Genomic DNA, 22,025 nt, shown 5'->3' on the forward strand with positions numbered 1-22,025 from the left:
CTCACATCTCTCCCTCTCTGATCCTCTCGTCTCTCTGAGCTCTCTTTCTGTAACACCCTGATTTTTAGAATTTATAACTTTTTAAATTTTTTCAAGATTATTGAATAGCTTCACCAGTAGAATAGGTTTAAAACCTATTTCCATAAACAATCAATCAAAATAGGTTATTATTTTATGTGCATTGCACGCTGAGTTTTGTTAGGAGCTAGGTAAATGCATTAAAGTTCTTTTTCTTCTTTTTCCCTTTGGTGTTTTGGGTGAAAAAGACTTTGAAAAGATTTTTACAAAACTCAATAATGAATTAGTTAAGGATCTTAATGGTTGGAATTCAAAATCATCTATTCAATCCTTGATAATACCCGATCCTTCTCTAGTTCAAGTCAAATCTAATCCATATCCTTGTTTAAAGCCAATCTCTTCTCTTTATCAAATTATACCCAAATCCAAATTCAAATTCCTTATCTACTCATATTCTTGTTCAACCATATTTTTTCGTTCTCTTAAAATTCACTCCAAACTCAATTTAAATTCAAACCCTATTCAAATTTCTCTGAAAAAATCTTTTCTAAACCCTAGATATACATAAAGTGTCTTTGGACTCAATCTTTCTCAAGTCCAAACCCTTAGCCAAGTCTTCTAGATGCCCCATTAAAGGATCCATGAAATCTGTAAATTTTTGCAGAGTCTTGGACAACCTCATATTCTCATGAAGTTTCGGAGTTCAAAACAGCCTCAAATGTAAATCTTGACAATACCAAAGTTGTAGATCTCATCGAGAGATTTGATTTCAACATATGGAAGTCCCCTTTTGGATAATTGAGCAAGGAGTTATGGCCCCCGAAATCAGTACTGTGCAGATAAGTATGAGTTCAAATAGTTTATCTTGTGGTGCATTTTTGAGAATCAATATAGCATTTTCAGAAGCTCCAATGAATACTAAAGTTGTAGATCTTTTTGAGTAGTATAATTTAGATTGCAGAAAGGTTTAATTTGGAGTTTGGATGATAGAGATATCATCCTTGGAATAGAGAGCTACGAAAAAGAAAATCCTAGCCGACTTGAACTCAAACCCTATTCGTGTTCGGCTTAGACTCCACCTCAACCAGCCGCCTCTAGCCCTATAAATATGAGTTGCACACCCTCTCCTACCCCTATTCCATGCCACCAAGCCCTAACATTGTTGCTGCCCTGTCCATGTGCCACCGTTCGCCGGAGCTGCCGCCACCGCCCGTGATGCGCTACCTTATCGTCTTCTCCGTGAATCCTCCTTCCTCGACCATCAAAGCAAGGTGAGGACCCCTTCTTATACTCCCTTAGTACTATTTTAACATCATACTAAGTCTCTAGCCAAGTCCTAACTCCAGCCATTTGATCATGGGTGATCGAGACTAGACCTCATCATACCCCTACTTAAACCCAAGATGGTACCTGCATAGCATGCCAAGTCAATGCTACATCATTCTCCTTACCTTAGTCAGCGAAGTCTGGTCTTCCCTACACTTCTTGAATCTTGCGCAATGATATTGTAAAGCCTGACACAGTGATTGTGCAATAAAGTCTTTTTCCATAGGAAGATAGTTCCGGTAAATTAGCATTTCCTTTTCAGTCTAATCCATCTCCCGAAAGTTGTTCTCTTTTTATCTTAACTCCGATTTAGACAATTCTTGTGTCCAAATGTTTCTAAAATCATACCTATCCAACCATAGTGTTTTTAAAGTGTTTTAATGATGTTTGGTATGTTGTTCTTAGTGTTTTCCTTTATGTTGTTTGTCGGTAGTTCTAGTGATTAGTCAATAGCGTTCTGGAGCAGCTCGAGGGACTTCAAGACCAAGGTTTCGTCAACACTAAGCAGCATTGGGTAAAAGGCAAGTGTCCTTGATCATCTTGAACCTATGGTTTAAATTGTTTTGTTTTACAAAATTGCATGCAGTGTCTGTCAATTTGATGGGTAGTCACCTATGTTAGGGTTTTCTCTAGATTTTCCCTTATCATCCTTTGGAACTTATATGGTTTATGGTTAGGTATCTTTGGTGGGTAGATTGCTTAGCTATGCTTTTGGGATCTTGAGAAGTGTCATGTACTTGATTAATGAACTTATGCAACAATGGTCGTTAATGTGTTAATGGTCTAGCAACATGGAACCTTAGGCCTTGAGCAAAGTGGTTTTGGTGGTTGTCATGGTTAAGTTGTTGGCTTAGTGTTTGCTCAAGTGATCTAAGTAAGGACCGGTTCGTGGAGTGGCAACCCAAAAAATATCGTACCAACCACAAGATCTGATATAGGACATGATGGCCTATAAATTAGTGGATTCCAGTTTTTGTGCATGCCAAACGGAAGAGTGGATGTGTGGGGATGACTAAGGCCAGAACCATTTGGTTAGTGGCATGAGATGTGTAGTGGAAGGGAAAGGTGAAAACTTTTGGAAACTACAAGGCTCAAAAGGGGGCTTCTAGGTGGGGCAAAAACCACTTTTGACGACGGTGAAACCTAGTGGGCATGCAAATACTGGATGAAACTTTGTAACGGCTTTGAAGTGACTTTCCGGGCGACACACCACTGGCTTGTGTTAAGTGTCTAGCTAACACGGCAACATGAAAATCACGACTTGTGAGGAAAGCTAGACAACCTCTACAGAGTGTAAAACTGTTATAACAACTATGCTTATGGTTATGAGAGACTTGGATCCTCACATGATTAATGGGTTATAGTTATGGGTTTGGTTGTGATTTTGGATATAGTACAGGGAGTACTAGACGGTTATGGTATGAACGGTGGGGTGCCTTGTATGTTCGGTGTTGCACTATATGTGTTACATTCACTTAATAATTGTTTAATACTTTTTGAGTCTAAATATGTTTTTATTACTCGTATTTACGCAAATATACCATGTGTTAGCCTATTCTTGATATATGCCTGCATATCTTTATCTTTCTCACACTTGCTGAGCGCGTCATGTGCACACGCTTGCTATTTTCCCTATGCCATGCACATGTGTGTTGTTGCTCAGTGAGTGAAGATGTTGAAGACTATCAAGACGAGGTTGTAACGTTCTAGGCGCGTGTCTCCCGGTCGGTTGCCTGCGGTGTTATTGGGAACAATGCTTCTGTTCTACTACTGGTATCTTCATAGAAGACAACATATGTCAATTACTGTAAGAGCTTAACGTTTATTTAATAAAAGTATTGTTTTTGTTACTTCACATGTGACGTCCTTATGTGTGTTGAACATCCTGGACACACATAAGCCGCATCTAGTTTTGTCTGTTAAAACCGGGTATGACACCTTCTGATCTTTCCACGCGAGCAGCCCAAAAGTCCTCTCTGCTCTCTCTCTCTTAACTCACCACGCTCACATGTTGCCCATGTCACCTGCCGTCCAAAGTCCTCTCTGCTCTTTCTTTGAGCTCTTGGCTGTGTTCACACAGCACCGGCCATCATCCCTCTGATCTTTTCACCAGGAATCCAAAGCCATTTTCTTTACTTCCTCTGCTCCTCTCTCTCAAACAAGCATACATACACACATAGGCATCACCAACGAGCTCTGCACCTGCATACAACATCAGAGTATACAAACGTTGCCCTGTTTGGCCATGCACCGCCGCGGGCTCCCCGCTGAGCCACCGTGCGTGTTGCTGTCACGCGAGCCGTCTCCGTTCATCGCTGGTGAGCCTCACTCTCCTTATCTCTCTCTTTCTCGGCCAAGACAGCTGCCGCCCAGAGCTCTCCTCCCTGGCCGACCTTGCTTTCCACCGTCCCGCACGATGCAGCCACACACCATGCCACGCTGCACCGCACCGGTCCACACACCTAGCCACCCGCGTGCTCCTCTGCGCGTCATGCCGCACCATCCAGTTGCTGCACCGTGCGCACCACTAGCCCATGCCATGTCGTATGCGTTGCGCTGCTCGGCTGGCCCAGGCGCCCATCCATTGCCCTGGCCGACCGACTCCTTCTACGCCTTCCCCTGGCTACCGTCACTGCCGCTGGTTGCCGTGCGCACCATCTCTCTCTCCCGGCCATCTCTTCCCTCGGGTCACTGTTGCCTTTTCCGACCTGCCACCTTCCCACTCCGGTCGCCGCCTCCATCTCCACTGGCCTCCACCTCTCCGACCACCCTAACCGGCTCTCTCCCTGTTCTCCAGCCAGCTCCCTCAACCCCTCTGCCCTCTCCTTCTCTAGTGAGCCTCCTCCCCACCGGCTCCCTCTCTCCTGGTGCCCCTCTCCCCTCTGGTCTCTCTCTCTCTCTTGCTCTCTGTGAGCCGCACGGGGACAGAACTGGATGGTCACTCGCCCCTCCCCGAGCTCCCTCCTCCTCCTCCTCTCTCTCTCCTGCACCCCCATCTCCAGCTCCGCTTCCCTCTTCCCTCGGCCGGTGCCTCCTTCTCCCTCCGACCCTCTCCCCCCTCTTAGCTCCACGTGCATGCCAGGAGACCCGGCTGGCCTTATCTCCTTATCCTCCCCCTCATCTCACTGCCATGTGGGCCCACTGGCTGGTCCAGTAGTCCATCGGCCTTGGCCCACCATGGACCTCCCTTTGCCGTCAGCCTCGGTCCGCCATGTTCACCACACAGTGCAGACCGAGTCCACAAATCTGGTGCACCGTAGACCCCTCATAAACTCCCTCTGGTTCACAAATTCATGAAACAAGTCCACGGAATAGTAATCCCTTTTTCAATTTCCAGAATTTCCAATTCTGGTAAATCTTTCGATAGCCATAGCTCCTCCATTTCAACTCTGATTTCAGCGATTCTTTCGCCGATATTCCTCTAAAATCATAATCTATCTTCCGGCAAAGTCTTGTAATTTTTTGATTTTGTTTAATTTTCTCGTCTGGTATTTATTTTGTGTCGCCGCGTTTAACCTAGAATTAATTTAGTCTTTTATTAAATAAAGTTGAGTTTAGATAATTCCATAATTATGTTAGGGTTAAATAACCTTGCTAGATAACCTCGCTAGATTCTAGATGTCAGTTTCGCTTAGCTTAGAGTTGCCGATCGTGTTCCTGTCAGGGTTAGCTTTTGTTGTTTTCCTCGGTCACTCTTCTTCGCTTTGATATTTCTTGGTTTTATTCTGGTCTTCATTTTCTTAGTCATGTGCGCTTTTCATCATTAATATGTGTAGGCTCGAATTCAAGGTTCTAAGCATGAACGCGAAGAAGGAACTAAAGGAGAGGCCCGATGATGAAGAGCCCAGAAGACCTGGACGGCAAGACCAATCGTGAATTGACCTTCGGGAAGGCAAGTCTTATCTCCTTGATCATATTGAACCTATCTTTTCAAATAATCAATATGATCAATTTAAAACCGGACTTATATTGCATGTGCTATGTATTGCGCTTTTACAAACTGCTTGCAGTAGTTAATCCTATTAAACACTTGCCCTGCCATAAATGTTAACATCCAAAACACATATCACCCTAGGATTACCTGTCATTATTTATATTAACATCAGACGATGCCATGATATATAGCATGCTTAGGATTGAATACGTTTCCACAGAGACGTCGCTTTTAGAAATACGTCTCTTCATAGATATCACTTCATCGTTATCCATGTTAACTCATATACCATGAATCCTTGATGGTTGTGAATTCCATGATGGTTGTGAAATCCTTGATGTCGTGTGGGATATGGTGGGAGATGTGTAAAAATGGGTGAAAATTGTATTGGCGTGGGCAGGTAGAGTGATCTTCCGAGGAGGATGCTCTTGGGGGCTTGAGTTACCTGATGGTATTCATTGCCAATGAAGATGCCTGGCCCGGCCTCTTAAGGACTGAGTCATTTCGCAGCCATGCCTTAGTAACCCTCGTGCAACCATGCATCCTGAATGGGCAGGACTTGACTTCTCCTTCACCGGACTGAGTTGGGTATCATACTAGGAGGCTAGGAGTAGCGAGCAATCAAGTGGCCATGTGTCCCTCTGTTTGGAGGTTGCTAGTACCGGCCTAGGCTTAAAAAGGGGACTAGCTTTCAATACATGGACTCTGATGCTTGGGGGTAAATCTCGTAGAAAAGCCCGGCAGGAAAGGTGATTGGAGTGTCTCGGTATGATTTGCTCCTTTGCTTGCAACAGTTGGAGGTTGAGCATATCGCGTGGGTAAAGTTGTACAACCTATGTAGAGTGTAAATCTATTCAAATAACCGTATCCATGGTCATGGACATGCGAAGGAAGAACCTTTTTGACTAGACTCTGGGCGCGTGTGTCTTGATGAGTGAGCGTGTGGACTAGATGTTCGTGTGATGAGGTTGCTGGCTAAATTTGTCAGGATCTATGTGGTGCTAGAGATACACCAGATGTGATGAAAGGTACTGCGGAGTGAGGTGTAGCCCCTAAATGCCAGATATAACTTGTTACTGTTTTCTGGGTTTTAAATCATTTCAAAAGCTTTGTTACCGGGTTACCTTGTTTAAAACCATTTCAAAAGCTTCATTACCAGATTATCTTGTTTTAAAACCGTTTCAAAGGCTTTGTTACCAGGTTACCTTGTTTAAACTGTTTCATAAGCTTTGCTACCAGGTTACCTTTGTTTCAAAAGGTTAACAGTAGAGAATATAACTAGATACCTGCATAAAACCTGCTTTATGCTTAAAACTATGTCGTAAAGTCTTATCCTTGAAATATCCATTATGCATCTATCAACCCCTTGAAGTAGTATAGAACTTGTTGAGTGCCTTCGGTACTTATTCTTGTTGCTTTCAGATTATTGAGATGGAGATCAACCTCAATCCAGACGAAGTTGAAGAGAAGAACTCTAAGGTCACATCTGCACCCGAGTTGCCTGTGGCATTGGGTTACATCGTTTGTTTTGCTCCACTGTGTTGTAGGTTCTTCTGCCTGGCTGGTCTGCTTTGGATCTTTGTCCACCAGACCATCTTTTGCGCCTTTCAAGTAATTATTTTAATTATATTATTTGAAGTATGTATTTGATATCATGCTGTTGAATTCTGTGCGTATCAGCTACTTGATCCAAGGACTGATACAGGAGGCACAGGGGAACCCGAGGTCGGGGTCCTTATAGAACAATTCCATACATGTTCAATTTCATTCGAGCAACCAAACACTACCTAAAACAACCTCTCCACCCCACCTATCCTCCCCACATGCTGTTGTTGCTAGCCACCACCCTTCTACGATCTGGGGGCTATGGCGTCTCTGTCGCCTCAGTGCACTGAAACTATCATTACCATTTTGAAAAAAACTGATTTTTCAAAGCTATGGCTATTTGGCATCATAAGAGTGTAATGTCTGTAATACTGCTAGTGGCAATATCACAACAACATCTCTCCAAAATCACATAAGCGCCTCCTAACTATATTGTGGATTCGAATGGTAGAGGTAGCTTTTGATTATAAGAATTGATTCTTAAAATTAGATTGTTTGTTTTAGCTTTGGTTTTTTGAGAGAGAATTCAAAATTAAAAACAACAAACAAGCTCTTAGGTTGTGTTTGGTTTGGGGGAATTAGTGGGAGGGAATAGCAGTTTAGAGGACAAAAGTTATTTTGTGTCTTATTTGGTTGGTGGGCACAAGAGTTTTGATGGGACGAGGAATGAGAGTTTAGGGAGCAAACTCCTACCATTTTATAACCATAGAGGGGCTACTATACACTGACCCATTTTCCCAAAAGGCTAAGCTGATTGAAAAACATGGGGAAGTCATTTATACTTTTAACACTCTCCCTCAGACCTCAAACGTGGAATAGGCGTGTGCGACAATTTTTTATTTAAATTGCGCTGGCCAGGACTCGAACTCAAGACCTTTAGCTATGATACCATATTCAACTATTATGTACCGACCAGTTTACAGAAAGTCTAAGCGGGTAAAAAACAAAAAATGAGTTTATACTTTGGACAGTCTCCAAACAAGACAATAGGGCAATTGGTTGGTATTCATAGGGAGGAGCAACCTAGTTAGGTTCGACCTTCAAAAAGTGGTAGAGGCCGATGGCCCTATTTCTAAAAGAAAAAGGTAAATCTGGTGGTAAGCGAAATTGACTGTTGATTCAAGAGTTCGAGCCTCACCAAATCCTACCGTCGTCGCCCAAATCCTATGAAACCAAGCCCCAAATCCAGTCGCTGTTGACTAGATTCGCCCTCATCGAGCTTCTCCAGGCCATCCCCAAGCTCTCCTTGCTGGATCCCACACCGAATCAAGCCGCATAACGCATTCTTCATCAGCTCCAGTAGCAAGATCCTCAGTCGGTGCTCCTCTTTGTGGCCCCACCCCTCTACATCTCTGGTGGGCGGTGGATGACCTCTTAACCGGAGGCTCTACATACAACAGTGTCAAAATGTGCAATCCTCTTTCATATAGCTGGAACGTGAAAAAGCATGCAGGAGAGTGACGATGAGGAGCATGTACTCTTCTCATACCACCAAAGAAGATGAGGAGGACGACAGGTGGACACTTGTGGCTTTACATCGGGCAGCCAAAATCATCCTTTTCATGACATTTGATCTGTTGGATCACGACCTAGATTTTGGCTGACCACAGTTTAGGAAGACACGGAGGATGTAGAAGATCCTGCGTCGATCACTACATACAGTTTTTTGCGTTCGCCGGGAGAGGCAGGGTTCAAAGCGGCATAAGTTTTGTAGGCGGAGGTGTCTCTGGAGACTTCATGTCACATAGCCAAAGTAGGCTCGATGGAGTCACTAGCAAGCATCAAACCTCAAGTTGCTCTGGCATGGAATATCATTTCGGTAGTTATCCAACAGCCTACATGCGGGGACAAGCCATGGCGAGGTTCCTCCCAGCACTCTAGAAGAAAGCTGGCCATGATGGGTGACGTGGTCATCAATGACTGTTGTTTGATCTCATGCTCCTGGTCACCGGCAAGACTCAAGGACATGGTGCCTCATGCAGTGGTTGTCAGTTCAGCCATGGCACAATCCAAGGAAGAAGACGATGTTCAAATTTCAAAAGTACATGTAGCCTCATATCCTATTTCTGTGGTGATTAACAAATATGGGCCCATACCATCAGTGCTTATTCGTAGTGCGACCAAACCAATTTTTTTCTGTTGCTCTTAGGGCCTGGGTTGATTTTACTCGCGCAAGGGTGTGTTTCCTAGGGTATACAAGGAGAAGGTGGCGGCTACTCGGATCGCGCACCTAAGTCAACCGAAAGGACGCTCCTCATCTTGGCCGACATACGCGGAGGTTGTTCTCTATGGCATGTCTATAGGAGGCAATCAGGGTGGCACTGGAGGAGGCTTCATGGGTGACAGAGGAGGTTTTGGCGGTTGCCATGGTGGTGGTCATGGTGACCAAGGAGGGTACGACTTTGACTACAACCAAGGTGATTTTGAAGGTGTCGGCTATGGATATGGTGGTGGTGGTGATGTATATGGCTATGGATATGGTGTTGGTGGTGCTGGCTATGGTTATGGAGGCGGTGGTGGATGGGGGCAGTTCGGTGGATAGGGTTTCAACCCTGATTTCGGAGGATACGGCCCGGAATATGGCGGCGATCAGCGTGACACTTTTCGACCGATGGGATTTCGCACCGCGCTGTGGCACCAGCGGTCATCATTACCAGGGTCATGGCCAAAGACATGGTTGTGGTGCATCATTCCATACCAGCATGCCACACGCCGGGTCTCTGGCTCCTACGGTGAATCATGCAACATTAGTGACTTTAACACAGCAACATCAGGCGCCCCTGGTAGCTCCTCAGGTTAGGGCGGCAACTGCTATCATATCTGCTCCATCTGATGCACCCACTACGATGCCGATTGAGGTAGAGGCATCAAGCATAGAGGTGGTACAACCTGTGGCTCATGCACCCATACCTGCTCAGGCTAGGGGTTTGACGACGGCTGTGACGACTGTTTTTCGCCAGTACCTGCCCATGCTAGAACCAGTGGGATGGTTCTTTTGCTGAGCTCTGTTGCCTTTCAAGGGCATACTGCAAGTGGGGATGAAGGACAGAAGCTAACAAGGAAAAAGCCAGTGATTCTGCACTTGGGTAGCACTATTATGGACAATACTATGGTAGCAAGTGTTGAAGTGGGTACCTCAATGCCTACAGTAAAAATGAAGAAACACTACTGTTTTTAAGTGTTGTACCAAGGGCCACCAGTCCATAGATTGTTCTCAAGTTCTGCTCTGTAACATTTGTGAAGGTGATGATCATGTTGCTCAAAGATGCCCGGTGCTTAAAGAACCACATATGATTGCTCAATCGGTGGGTTATGCAGCTGAGGGCCTTGGGTTTTATTACATTCCTTATGCTCCTATTTCATATGTTAAGAATGATCACAAGACTGCATTAATCAAGGTACTTGGGGGAGGATTAGTTCAGAACATCTTATCACTCACCTTCTATTATTGGTGTAAGGGAAATGGAATTGGGAAGTTCAAGAACAAGATGAAAGCTCTTTTGTGGTTCCTTTCCCATCGAAGGCTGAGCTGCAGAGGACCATGGCATATGAAGGTGCAAAGATAAAGGACTTGAGAGTTCAGCTCAAATTTGAGGAGTACGCTACGGTGAAGGAGGGTACTTTTTGCCCAGGTTTGGATGAGGGTTAAAGGGTTATCAAAAGAGTTGCACACTTTCTAAATTATTTGGGCCATCGGCACTATGTTTGGTGCCACCCAGAAGGTAGACATGGTAACCACCAACAATAACAACTTTGGGAGATTTTTTGTAGCCATACTGAATCCAGCACTCATCCCTAATCAAATGGATGTGGTAATTGGGGATCGTTTTTTTGAGCTGAAATTTGAAGTGGAGTTGGAGAAGGAGCAAACAGGCACTTCCTTTATGGACATTGATCAGAAGCACTTTGACAAGAAAGATGAGGCTATTGGAGACAACCCACACCTTGGTAATCAAGATAGAAACATGAAGAGGGCAAACAATATGTTGGGAGGTGACACACAGATGGAGTCTTGCAATGAGGGTATGGTTTTGGAGGGTCACATGAGGGAACATCTATCCTTAAGCTCACCATCATCAGGTCATGATATGGAAGTTATGGTTCAGCATAAAGTTAATGAAATATTAGATATGGCCTTGGATAGGGTGTTGGGTGAGTGTGTCGATAAAGTGCTTGCGGAGGAAGATGACCATGTTATAGTGGAGGAGGTTGAGTTAGAGGAGGGATAGGGAGTTGCGAAGGTATAGGCGGTGGTGTTTTTAGTTGATCCAAATCTTGAGTTGCAGGTTTTACCACAGATCGCTCACTTGGTGCAGCCATCGTGGCTGGACAAGACAACTGGCTTGTTAATAGTGACTCCACGCAAGGAGAATGGTGTTGATGGTGAGCTGAGCCTTGGTGCAGTTCCCCCTTGGTGAACCTAGACAACAACACTGGTTCGCAAGGGGGTGACATCGCACTTAGGCTCGGCTTGGAGGTGGATCGTAGCCAGGGACTATGGCTCACCTAGAAGCACGTCCCCAACACAGGTAGAGGTGGATCCCGCTTCTAGACTTGGCTTGGTTGCAGAAGGTTTCCTCGTAGCCTCGTTATAGTTGTTTAGCTGTGGCAACTTGGCAGGAGGGTCAGGCTTGGTTGGTCGCAACCGGCAACTTGGCCAGGAGACAGAGCATGGTGGGCATGTTGACTCAGGCTTGCTGGCTAGGCGCCTGGGTGGCTCAGATGGTGGGTTAGGACTGATGTAGCTCAAAGCTGCATGATGCACCAAGTACAGAAGTGGCATTAAGGCATCTTTGGCTCAAGTGAGCCCAATGTCTACACCTTTGAAACAAAGCAAGTGAAGGCTGAAACTTCGCATGAGGATTCGGTGCAATGTGCTGCACGTTTGGTGGCGAAAAAGAACTTGGAATATGATGAGGGTATGAAATCTAACTCTATCATTGGGGTGTTGATGGGGCACAATATGGATGAATCAGTTGCACTTATTAAGGGAGTTGATTAGTTTCTATGCCACAAAAGGTTGATAAGATAAACAAATATGTTGAGGAGGATATTTTAGATGAGGAAGATAGTGACATTGATAACTTGGTTCTTGGTCATCTTTGCAGTGGCTTGATGGAAGAGGTTTTGGATAAGCATAGGGATGGATGTAGTAGTGTTCGTGGAGACATCCCTAGAAAGAAGATGAGTAAGTCTGTGAAGGGGAAAAGTCTCTCGTAAGTTTTGCCACTAAAAAAACAAATTAAATTCTAAATGAAAGGAATTTTTTGGAATAGTAGAGTCCTTAGAGATTTGGCTAAATATAGATTCTTGTTAGATACATCGAAAGGGGAGCATCTATATTTCATTGCAATTCTTGAAATCAATAGAAAGCATTTCTCGGACGACTGCCTTGATGCTTTTTATGGAGGGAGAGAATTGTTTTGGAATTGGACGGAACCCCATGGTAGATTAGGAGGCATTTTGCTTGGTGTTAATTTGGAGGTTCTTGATATTGGACGCTTGTCTTTTGGTGACTTTTACATCAAGTTTACACTAAAAAATAAAGTTGATGGCTTTCGGTGGGTTTTGGTGGCTGTTTATGGTGCAGCACAACCATAATACAAAAAGAGCTTCTTGACTGAGTTAGTGCACTCTTGTAGTATACAAAAGTTACCAATATTAGTGGGTGGGGATTTCAATATCATTAGAAACCCTTTCGAAAAGAGCAATGAAAAATTTGATAGCAAATGTCCTTTCTTATTCAATGCTATAATAAATGCCTTGGATTTAAGGGAGTTTGACCTATCTGGTCAAAAATTCACTTGGACGAATGATAGACAGGTCCCCACTTACGAGAAGTCGGATCTTATTTTAACTAGTATAGACTGGGAGCAATAATATCCATTAACAACGGTGCAAGCTCTAACTAGAGAAATTTCAGATCACACACTGCTTTTACCAAAACATAGGGGAACTTTGCAATAGTTGCAATCCGCTGTTGTCAAATTTGAATTATGAGGGTTAACTATAGAAGGTTTTTATGATATCGTTGTGGAGGTATGGAGGAATGAGAATAAAGGGTCAATAACTTTAGAGTGGTGGCAGTCTAAGATTAGAAAATTGAGACAATATTCAAGAGGTTGGGCTAGAAATTATTTGGGTGCATATATAATGGAGAATGAGTTATTACATAAAATTGATGTCGTGGACAAGAAAGCAGAAATTTCACCGTTGTTACCACAAGAGTTGGAACTTAAAAATTGTCTGAAAGCTAGACTAGCTCATTTGTTGAGAGAAGAAGAGATTAAATGGCTCCAACATTCTAAATCTAAAAAGTTGCTGCAAGGGGATGATAACACTAAATATTTCCATTTAGTAGCTAATGGACGGCATAGAAAAACTAAATATTTTAAATTAGAACAAGAGGAGGGAGTTATTGAGGGTACAGAGAACTTGAAGAATTACATTACCAATATTATCAAGGTTTGTTTGGTCCATCTGAGGAGAATCAATTTTCCATGGATGAAACACGCCGAGATGATATCCCTCAAGTTTCTAATTTTGAAAATGATATGTTATCTGCACCGTTCCTCGAAAAAGAAGTTAAAGAAGCAATTTTTCAGATGGAGCTTAATAAATCACCAGGTCTTGATGATCCTAGTAAAGTTTTATCAAACTTTCTGGGAAATCCTAAAGGCAGATTTGATGGCTTGTTCAGGGAGCTCCATTCGGATGACTTGCCTCTTTTTAGCTTAAACTTCGGATTAATCACTCTGCTGCCAAAACATAAGAAGTCTATTAAATACAACAGTATAGGCCCATATGTCTTTTGAATGTTAGCTTTAAGATTTTCACCAAAGTCCTAACAAATATAATTACTCTAGTGGCTCAAAAAGTAATTAGACCCACATAGACGGCCTTTTTGCCAGGACGTTATATTATGGAAGGTGTTGTAGTTTTACATGAAATCATTCATGAGATGCATAGGAAGAAGCTAAATGGGGCTATTCTTAAATTAGACTTTGAGAAAGCATATGACAAGGTAAAATAGATGTTTTACAATAAAATTTACGTATGAAAGGTTTACTCCAAAATGGTGTGAATGTATAAACAAGGTTGTACACGGAGGTAGTGTAGGGATCAAAGTAAACGATGATATATGACATGACTTCTAGACGCACAAGGGTATGCGGCAAGGTGATCCCCTATCTCCAATCTTGTCTAATGTGGTTGTGGACATGTTGGTCATTCACATTGAACGAGCTTAAAGAGGAGGGGCATGTCACAGGTGTCATTCCAAATGTTGTCGAAAATGGGCTATCAATCTTTCAATACACCGACGACACAATTATTTTTATGGATCATAATTTAGAGCAAGCAAAGAACATGAAACTACTGCTTTGTGCTTTTAGGAAGTTATCAAGCTTGAAAATTAATTTCAATAAAATGAGTTGTTTTGCTATGGTAAAGCTAAAGATTGTGAAGTCTCTTACTCATAATTTTTTGGGTCTGGGTCTGGATCTTTTCCGTTTAGATACTTGGGTATTCTTATGCACCACATGAAACTTTTGAATAGAGATTGGAGGGAAATTGAGGAGAGATTCCAGAGAAAGTTGAGCTGCTGGAAAGGAAATCATATGTCCTATAGGGATCACTTAGTTCTTATAAATTCAATGTTAAGCAACCTAGCCATAGTTATGCTTTCCTTTTTTTCAAGTGGCTACAGGGATCCTAAAGAAATTAGATTATTATCGGTCTCATTTGTTTTAGCAATGTGATAGGCACAAGAAGAAGTATAAACTTGTGAAATGGAGCATTCTTTGCATACCTAAAGATCAAGGAGGTATGGGAATCCTTAACTTAGAGTTGCAGAATAAGAGTATGCTTAGCAAGTGGCTGTTTAAATTAGTAGACGAAGATGGGGTGTGGCAAAACCTCTTAAGAAAAAATATCTGAGGAATAGAACAATTGCTGTGGTAGAGCATAAGCCAAGGGATTCACAGTTTTGGATTGTTCTAATGGTAGTAAAACAAGACTTCTTAAGGTTTTGCTCTTTTAGAGTGCAAGATGGGTGTCAGATAAGATTTTGAGAGTACATGTGGATTGGACAAAATAGCTTAAAGCAGTCGTACCCTTTTTTATATAACATTGCTCAGAGAAGGAATGCTACAATAGAATATGTTTTTAGAACACGACCCTTAAATATTTCTTTTTGAAAAGCACTGGTAGGAGATAATCTTATAGCATGGAATGAATTGATCTTTAAGTTAGCGTTCATTCAACTCACTGACAATCAAGATTTGTTTCAATGGTCGTTATATCAACATGACAATTTTCTGTCCAATCAATGTATAGAACTTTGATTAGCGAACATGTTATCCTTGCTAACACCTATATTTGGAAGTTGAAGCTACCCTTAAAGATCAAGGTATTTTCGTGGTTTCTTTTTAATGAAAAAACTCTTAGCAAAGAGGCGGTGGGAAGGTAGTACTCGGTGTTGCTATTGTCGCAAGGAAGAAACAATACAATATCTATTTTTTGACTGTCAGTTTGCTAAAATTATTTGGCGAGTAGTTCATGTTAATTTTGGCATTAATCCATCAACAAGTATTTCCAATTTGTTTGGGAGTTAGCTTACTGGGTTAAGTCAAAACCTTAAATACCATGTTTTGGTTGGAGCTAGTGCTCTTTGCTGGGCTATATGCTTAAGTCGTAATGACATATTCTTTAACAAGATAACATTTTAAACTTCTATGCAGGTTAGAGGAAAGACCTCATATGAAAGATACATATCGACGTTTGGAGACCACAGTGCTGGAAGTCTACGTCCGATATGGTTGACAGTTTAGTAACATGCCCGATATGGTTGGTAATTTAGTAATAGACTTTGTGTTTAATTTCTATTAATCAATGTGGCGGCGTGAGAGGTTTCTTGTTTTCCAGCCCGGAACACCGGATTGTGAGTTAAAGTTTGTAATAATAAATAGTTGTTTGCACAACTGGTTGCAGAGGCCGGGATAATTTACTTCCTTTATTAAAAGAAGTCCAATGGCGAGCGGCAAAATCTGGTTTGGACGCTGGCAACTGTTGTTCTATCGGGATCTTCAGTTAGAGGCTTAGAGCACGAGACAGTTTTTGTAGTGCAACGAACGAGCTAGCCTGTCACCAAAATTTGGCTTGAAATCGATAGTACGTAGCCATGGGCCGGTCTACCAAAAGTAACCGCCGATTGGGCAAGAACTTGGAGGATCCATTGGGTCTATCTGGCCGATCCATCTTAAAGCCTTGTCGTGTACAGAGACTGATTGGGCCCAAACTGCATGCGAAATCCGTTTGTTCTCCAACAATCTGTCGTCGCAAAGCAGAGCAGCGGCACACGCGAAGCGAGGTTGCCGACGTCGAGGCAGCAACCAGCAATTTTCACGAATTCACGAGTAAGCATCTGCGCAGGGCCGATGAAGGAGGCTGACGGTGCTGGTGGAGTCATCAATCGAGAGGAGACGCGAACTGAGCAGTTGGTTAAGTGTCTTGTGTGGAACCTGTTTATTTTAGGGATGATTGTTTTATCTGTTTATTTGTTTATTTGTAGGTAAATATTTTAATAGGATCATATTTGTTTCTTATTTGTTATTTACGGGCACGTATTCGTAGATACAAATCGCTTCCTGACGGATATACAGGTACGGATATATACTCCTAGGAGTATGTACTCCCACATGCAATATACCACCTAAACAAACACTTTATACTCTTTTATCATTTTTAGTATACTCTAATACTAATTCTAAGATACTTCAATATGAGTTGTATGAAAAAAAATTCAATGTTAGTCTTTCATTTTTGCTATATACTCTTTTTTATACATAAAAGAAGTATATACGCAAATTAAGATAAAAATCATGGAATTTCATAAAAATTTTCGTGGAATTTGTATTGTAGTATCTTATAATTACTAATGAAGTATATTTAAAGTGATAAAGAAGTATAACTCATGTGTAAAAATGGTATATGAGAGGTGGGAGTACATACACCCAGAAGTATATACTAGTTTTCCTATATATATATATATATATATATGTATATATATATATGTATGTATGTATGTATGACATGTGGGACTAATCCAGTATACCCACACTCCTTACTGCCGAGTCCACCAACTACAAGTTCACTTGGATTGTCATTCCTAGTCTACTTGGATTTGAGTCTCCGACTTAGTATAGATGCTCGTATTTTTGGTTAATTATTTTGTATTTTTAGCTAATTATTCTTTCAATGATATGTGATATGTCTGTCGATATTGAGATGTTTATAGTAACTTCGTCAATTTCAAGATCTGCAGGTTTAGTCTCTGCTAGGCGTACATATAAGTAGGATGTTACGTTTACAAGGGTGTGAGTGTGCGCGTATGAGCGTCTGAGTCAGTAATGCTTTTAAAAAATGAATCGAGAGGAGACGTGTTCACAAGCTGACCTCGCCCTTGCGGAGAAGAATCGAATCTACTAATCTGCAGGAAAAGAGAGATTGCGGTGAGACCGACACTGCAGCCAGGCGTGCTAATGGTGCGGGTTCAAATGGGTTGAGTGGTCTGGATTCACCTAATGGGTTCAATCGGTTTGGGTTCAAATGGTCTGAGTGACAAAATGGATTGGATCGGTCTGGCAAACCCCGTGAGGTGGGCTGGTTTGGTTTCAGTATTTTCTGTTCCGTATATGGGTTGAACCCATGGGCACAATACACCTGTTCAAGCTCTGAAGCCACCCCAAATCCAGCCACGCCGAGTTTTCTCGCTCGTCGGTGGTGGTTGGCAACCGCGAGATCCGTAAAGCCAACTTGCCAGGGAAGAGCTCGATGTCTCAGTCCACAATGATTAGGAAATTTCTGGGTCTTTGGAACAATGGAACATTTCCAGGTCTCAGGTTCAACGACTTTGAGGGCTCCATCCCGCTGGGCGCTGGCGCTGTTTGACGGACTGCTCGACGCCATCTTCCTCAACTCACTTCTTAAGAATGTAAAGTGCCAATTGAGCAAGTAATTTGTTTAAAAATTAGGCTCAACGAGTCTTTAGCAACAGTTTATAACGACACCAATATGTCAATTTCCTTCTGTTCTTCAAATGACAAAACTTAACAGGAAGGTCATATACAGTTAAGACTATATCCGATCAATTAACCCTGTGTCGCCCTGCCCAACAAAATCCGACAATTGAGCAAGTAATTTGTTTAAAAATTAGGCTCAACAAGTCTTTAGCATCAGTTCATAATGACACCAATATTTCAATTTTATTCTGTTCTTCAAATGAGCAAAACTTCACAACAAGATCATATGCAGTTGAGACTACATCTGATCAATTAACCCGGTGCCGCCCCCCAACCAAATACCGAGGTTGACTGGTTATGCTAGATCTTGGAACCACCTCCAAATAGTTGAGAGATCAGCAGTGCCCTCAACACCCTAGTGATAATGCAACCACCCCATAGTGTTAAAACCCACCCGATCATGGACACTACTTTGCATAATTCAATTCATGTTCTTTCATTTAGCATTACCAACATATTATTTAGATGAAATCCTAAAGAAAACCACTATTTTGGTCAAGCAGATAAGTAGCAAGACCTATTACCCTAAGGTATGGATATGATCAATTTAATCAAATGTTCCAAAACCATCTACAAAAAGGAGCCCCAAATCATCACTTTAAATTAAAGAATAGCAAGCCACAAGATATACTAAGACTATTTCGCCTTGTCTAGTTGCATTATAAGCAAAGAAATCTAGCAGAAAAAGACCTGCACAACAGTCTTGTTCAAAGCCTAGTTGAAAGCTAGCTGATCATTCAACTTCTTGACCACGACTGCTTCTTAAGCTCCTCGATCCATTTCCATCGGTTAGTGAAAGATCATGCAGCTACAAATATATGTCCGCTCTTTCTTCCCCAGCGGTGGAAACTCATGTGAATGATCAAGTGGTTTCTCTTGCAACCCACAATTCCAACTCAATAAGCTATCTTCCAATGATACCCAAATCACAAACGTAACAACTGCACATATAGGAGTCACATCATCCATGAAGTACACATCATGGTGCCCAAGGAGGTACGGGAACGGGTTGGGGAGCCACACCATGTCCATGTTGTTGTACATGACATTGTACTTGAGCTCAAGAATCTGCAGCATGTGCCATAGCCAGCGCGAGGTGAAGTTGAAGAACCCCTGCACACAACACACAATCACACAGAGACAGATGAGTACAATCACACATAGGGGCATCTCATTGAACACTGGGGAGGAGTGGGATAGATGCGACACCAAGAAATTCCTCTCCTCACTTGGGATCCAAACTTGTGGGTGGCCTGGGAGTCGGGTGCCGGGGGGGGGGGCAAGGACCACATGGCCGAGCCATTGTTATGTTGATGTGGTCGAGGGTCTCATAGTCCTCAGCGATGTCAAGCACCTAGTTAGCAAGGTGGATGCGGATGAGCCAGTTGCAGAGGAAGGGTAGGTAAGGCCTAGAGATAGCGGCGAGGAGGACATTGTTGTTGCTTGTGGCGATGGCGAAGGTTGTGGCCTCCTAGAGCATGTAGGCGCGCCACGGGAGGCGGGAGTACATGCGGCGAGGCCCTAGGAGAGGAGGAGCATTGTTGTTTATGTAATCGTTGTTGTCGTACCCTGTAGCCAACAGCTAGTACACGCCCCATCGATGAGCATGGTGGCGGGCCAGCAGCGGTAGAGGAAGCTTGCGTCGTGGGCTAGGAAGGGGAAGTGTGCGATGAGTTTGGTGAGGAGCGGCATGGAGGGATGCGGGAGGTGGTGCTATGCTGAGAGGGAGTGGAGGAGTGTGAGGGAGGTCAGGTTGAGCGTGTGGCAGGGTGTGGTGAGGAGGGAATAAAGCTCGGTTGTGAGGCTAGGCGTGGAGCGGAGGAGGGAGAGCGTAGAGGCAGAGGGGGTTACGTGGAGAGGAGGCCGACAAGGAGGGAGGCCGCGATGGGTGTCAAGATGGGGGTGTGTGTAGAGGTAGAGGAAGAGAGGCGCTTGTTGGGATGGAGCTTGTGGACAGAGGTTGTGAGCAGCCAAGTCGAAGACATGGTGGAAAGCGGCAGCGGTGAAAGTGGTGACGGGGCAGGAAGGAAGAGGCAAATCGACCATCAGAGGAGGAAGAGGGGTGGAGGGAGAGAGGTGGCTGCTGGCATGGTGGTAAAAAGCAGCAAAGGGGTGCAGGAGAGGCGCCAGGGTCGAGGTTGGATCGAGAGACATCGAGTGAGGGAGAGGAAAGGAAGGAGGGGACATCGTGAGAGACTGTCCGATTTCAATTGGACGGGCTGTCAAATTTGGGTGATGTGGTGCAACGATGAGCCAAGAAAGTGTATCACTTTAGTATAATAGATTTGTATGTAGTTTTTTAATGTGTGGAAATGAGTGGCCACATGGAAACAACGTGTTTCTATAGTATTCATAGAGTATGAGAATTTTTGTGTTGAAAAGGACACATCAGTTCTTCTTTAGGCCCGAGATGAGGATATGAAATTTTTTATTTTTACAATTCTTAAATCGAAAACTTGTAAAAAATAGGCGCTCGTTTTAAAATCGCACATCTAGACTCGTGTCACCGGTGAGCAATCTGCCGCCGTCGCCACCGTCCGATTTAGGGCAAGGGTACTGTTGCCCTAATGCCCTCCAGCAAGTGGATCATGAGGTCAGTCCACATTGGACTGCCCTCTGGACTTGGCCCTGATCCACGGCGCTGTGGACTCAGTCCACGGATTAGTTCTTGGATTGCTAACCGTTGACCATGGGTCTTGGGCCCATGTGTAAGTCACAATTTTTTTTCATTTTCTAGAAATTATTTTGGTTAATTAGAAATGATTTATCCAAAAATCTAGAGAATATTCCCATGAAATATTGTCCTCTTTTTAATTTCTAGATTTATTTCTCCCGGTCTACCTTCTAAAGGCTATAAATCCTCAGTTTCAACTTCAATTCCATTAACTCTTTTGCCTAAATTCATCTAAAATCACAACCTATCCATTTGTCCTAGTTTGATAATTGTTTAGAGTCCATTTGAATTTGCTTAGATTTGGGTAGTTTTGTCGTGAGTCATAATTGACCTTTAGGTTAGTTCTAAATAGCTATTAAAGTAGATTAACTAGTTTAATCTTGTATTAGTCTTCAAATGTAACCTTAGTAGAAATAAATAAGAGTTTAGTTAGTAATTAAATATAGACACTAGATAATTAAATGAGATAACATTGATTAGGATGTCTGACCCTAGTTCTCAAAAACATACCGGCACACATACACACACCAACACATAGTGGACCCTAGTAGCTACAATATCACTAGCTATATTGTAGAATCACATTTAGTTAGATATAATTATTTGATTAGGCTTTCTCTCGGGAAACATAATAGTTTAGAACAATAACTTGATTTGGTTTTCGCTAAATAAGAAATATCTAGTTTCCATACTTCAGATTCACATAGTAGTAGATAGCAGTAGAATGTACCCTTCTAAAACCCGATGCCCGAGCCGGTTTGCTAGCTATGTTGTTCTTCTTTTGCTTTGGAGTTAAATTGGTTTTATCTGGTTTTGTGTTGGTTTGTTCCTTAGTTGTTTATTTGTTTGTCTGCGTTAGATTGCGTAATCTAGAAGAAGAGCTTGAAGAAGCATTTGGAGAAAAAGGAACCGAAGGGCATGACCTGTACAATTAGGAGCTCGGACTACGAGAAAGGTCAACAAGAAGAAAACCTTGAAGAAGGCTAGTTCTAACTTTTTTATCATGTTGATCCCATGATTGCAATTAATAAACATAACAACTAAAATATGATGGATGTATGCTTGCATGGTATATTGCTTATTTTAAGTGCTGTAGTAGTTATACCCAACTTTGTTTAAGTTATACCTTGTCTACTAAAATGTCACATGCCATTATAAACTTAGTTTTTTTTTTTGCGAAAGGGGAGGGCAACTACACTAATATCGTAGCACAGTACATCCCCAGATTATAAACTTAGATTTTTCCATCATTAAATATAATAATGTATGGATGTCGCCTTAATACTAGCATGCTTAGGGCTTCGTTACTGCACTCTCTTTGGAGATGTTTGATCTCTCTTCAGAGAGCACTTATTCACTTATTATCATGATCACATGCTTTTGCAAA

General features: G+C 42.6%; 1 protein-coding gene across 1 annotated transcript; it reads left to right on the top strand.

Moving 5' to 3' along the window:
* Nucleotides 1–5,176: 5,176 nt before the first annotated feature.
* Nucleotides 5,177–9,425, top strand: LOC133914633 (glycine-rich protein DOT1-like). Its single transcript, XM_062357697.1, has 3 exons — nucleotides 5,177–5,236; nucleotides 6,701–6,799; nucleotides 9,060–9,425. Exons 1-3 carry the CDS (start codon nucleotides 5,177–5,179, stop codon nucleotides 9,423–9,425), a joined length of 525 nt encoding a protein of 174 aa, XP_062213681.1.
* The last annotated feature ends 12,600 nt before the right edge of the window (nucleotides 9,426–22,025 follow it).

The sequence above is a fragment of the Phragmites australis genome, chromosome 4 (assembly GCF_958298935.1).
Source record: "Phragmites australis chromosome 4, lpPhrAust1.1, whole genome shotgun sequence".
NCBI lineage: Eukaryota > Viridiplantae > Streptophyta > Magnoliopsida > Poales > Poaceae > Phragmites > Phragmites australis.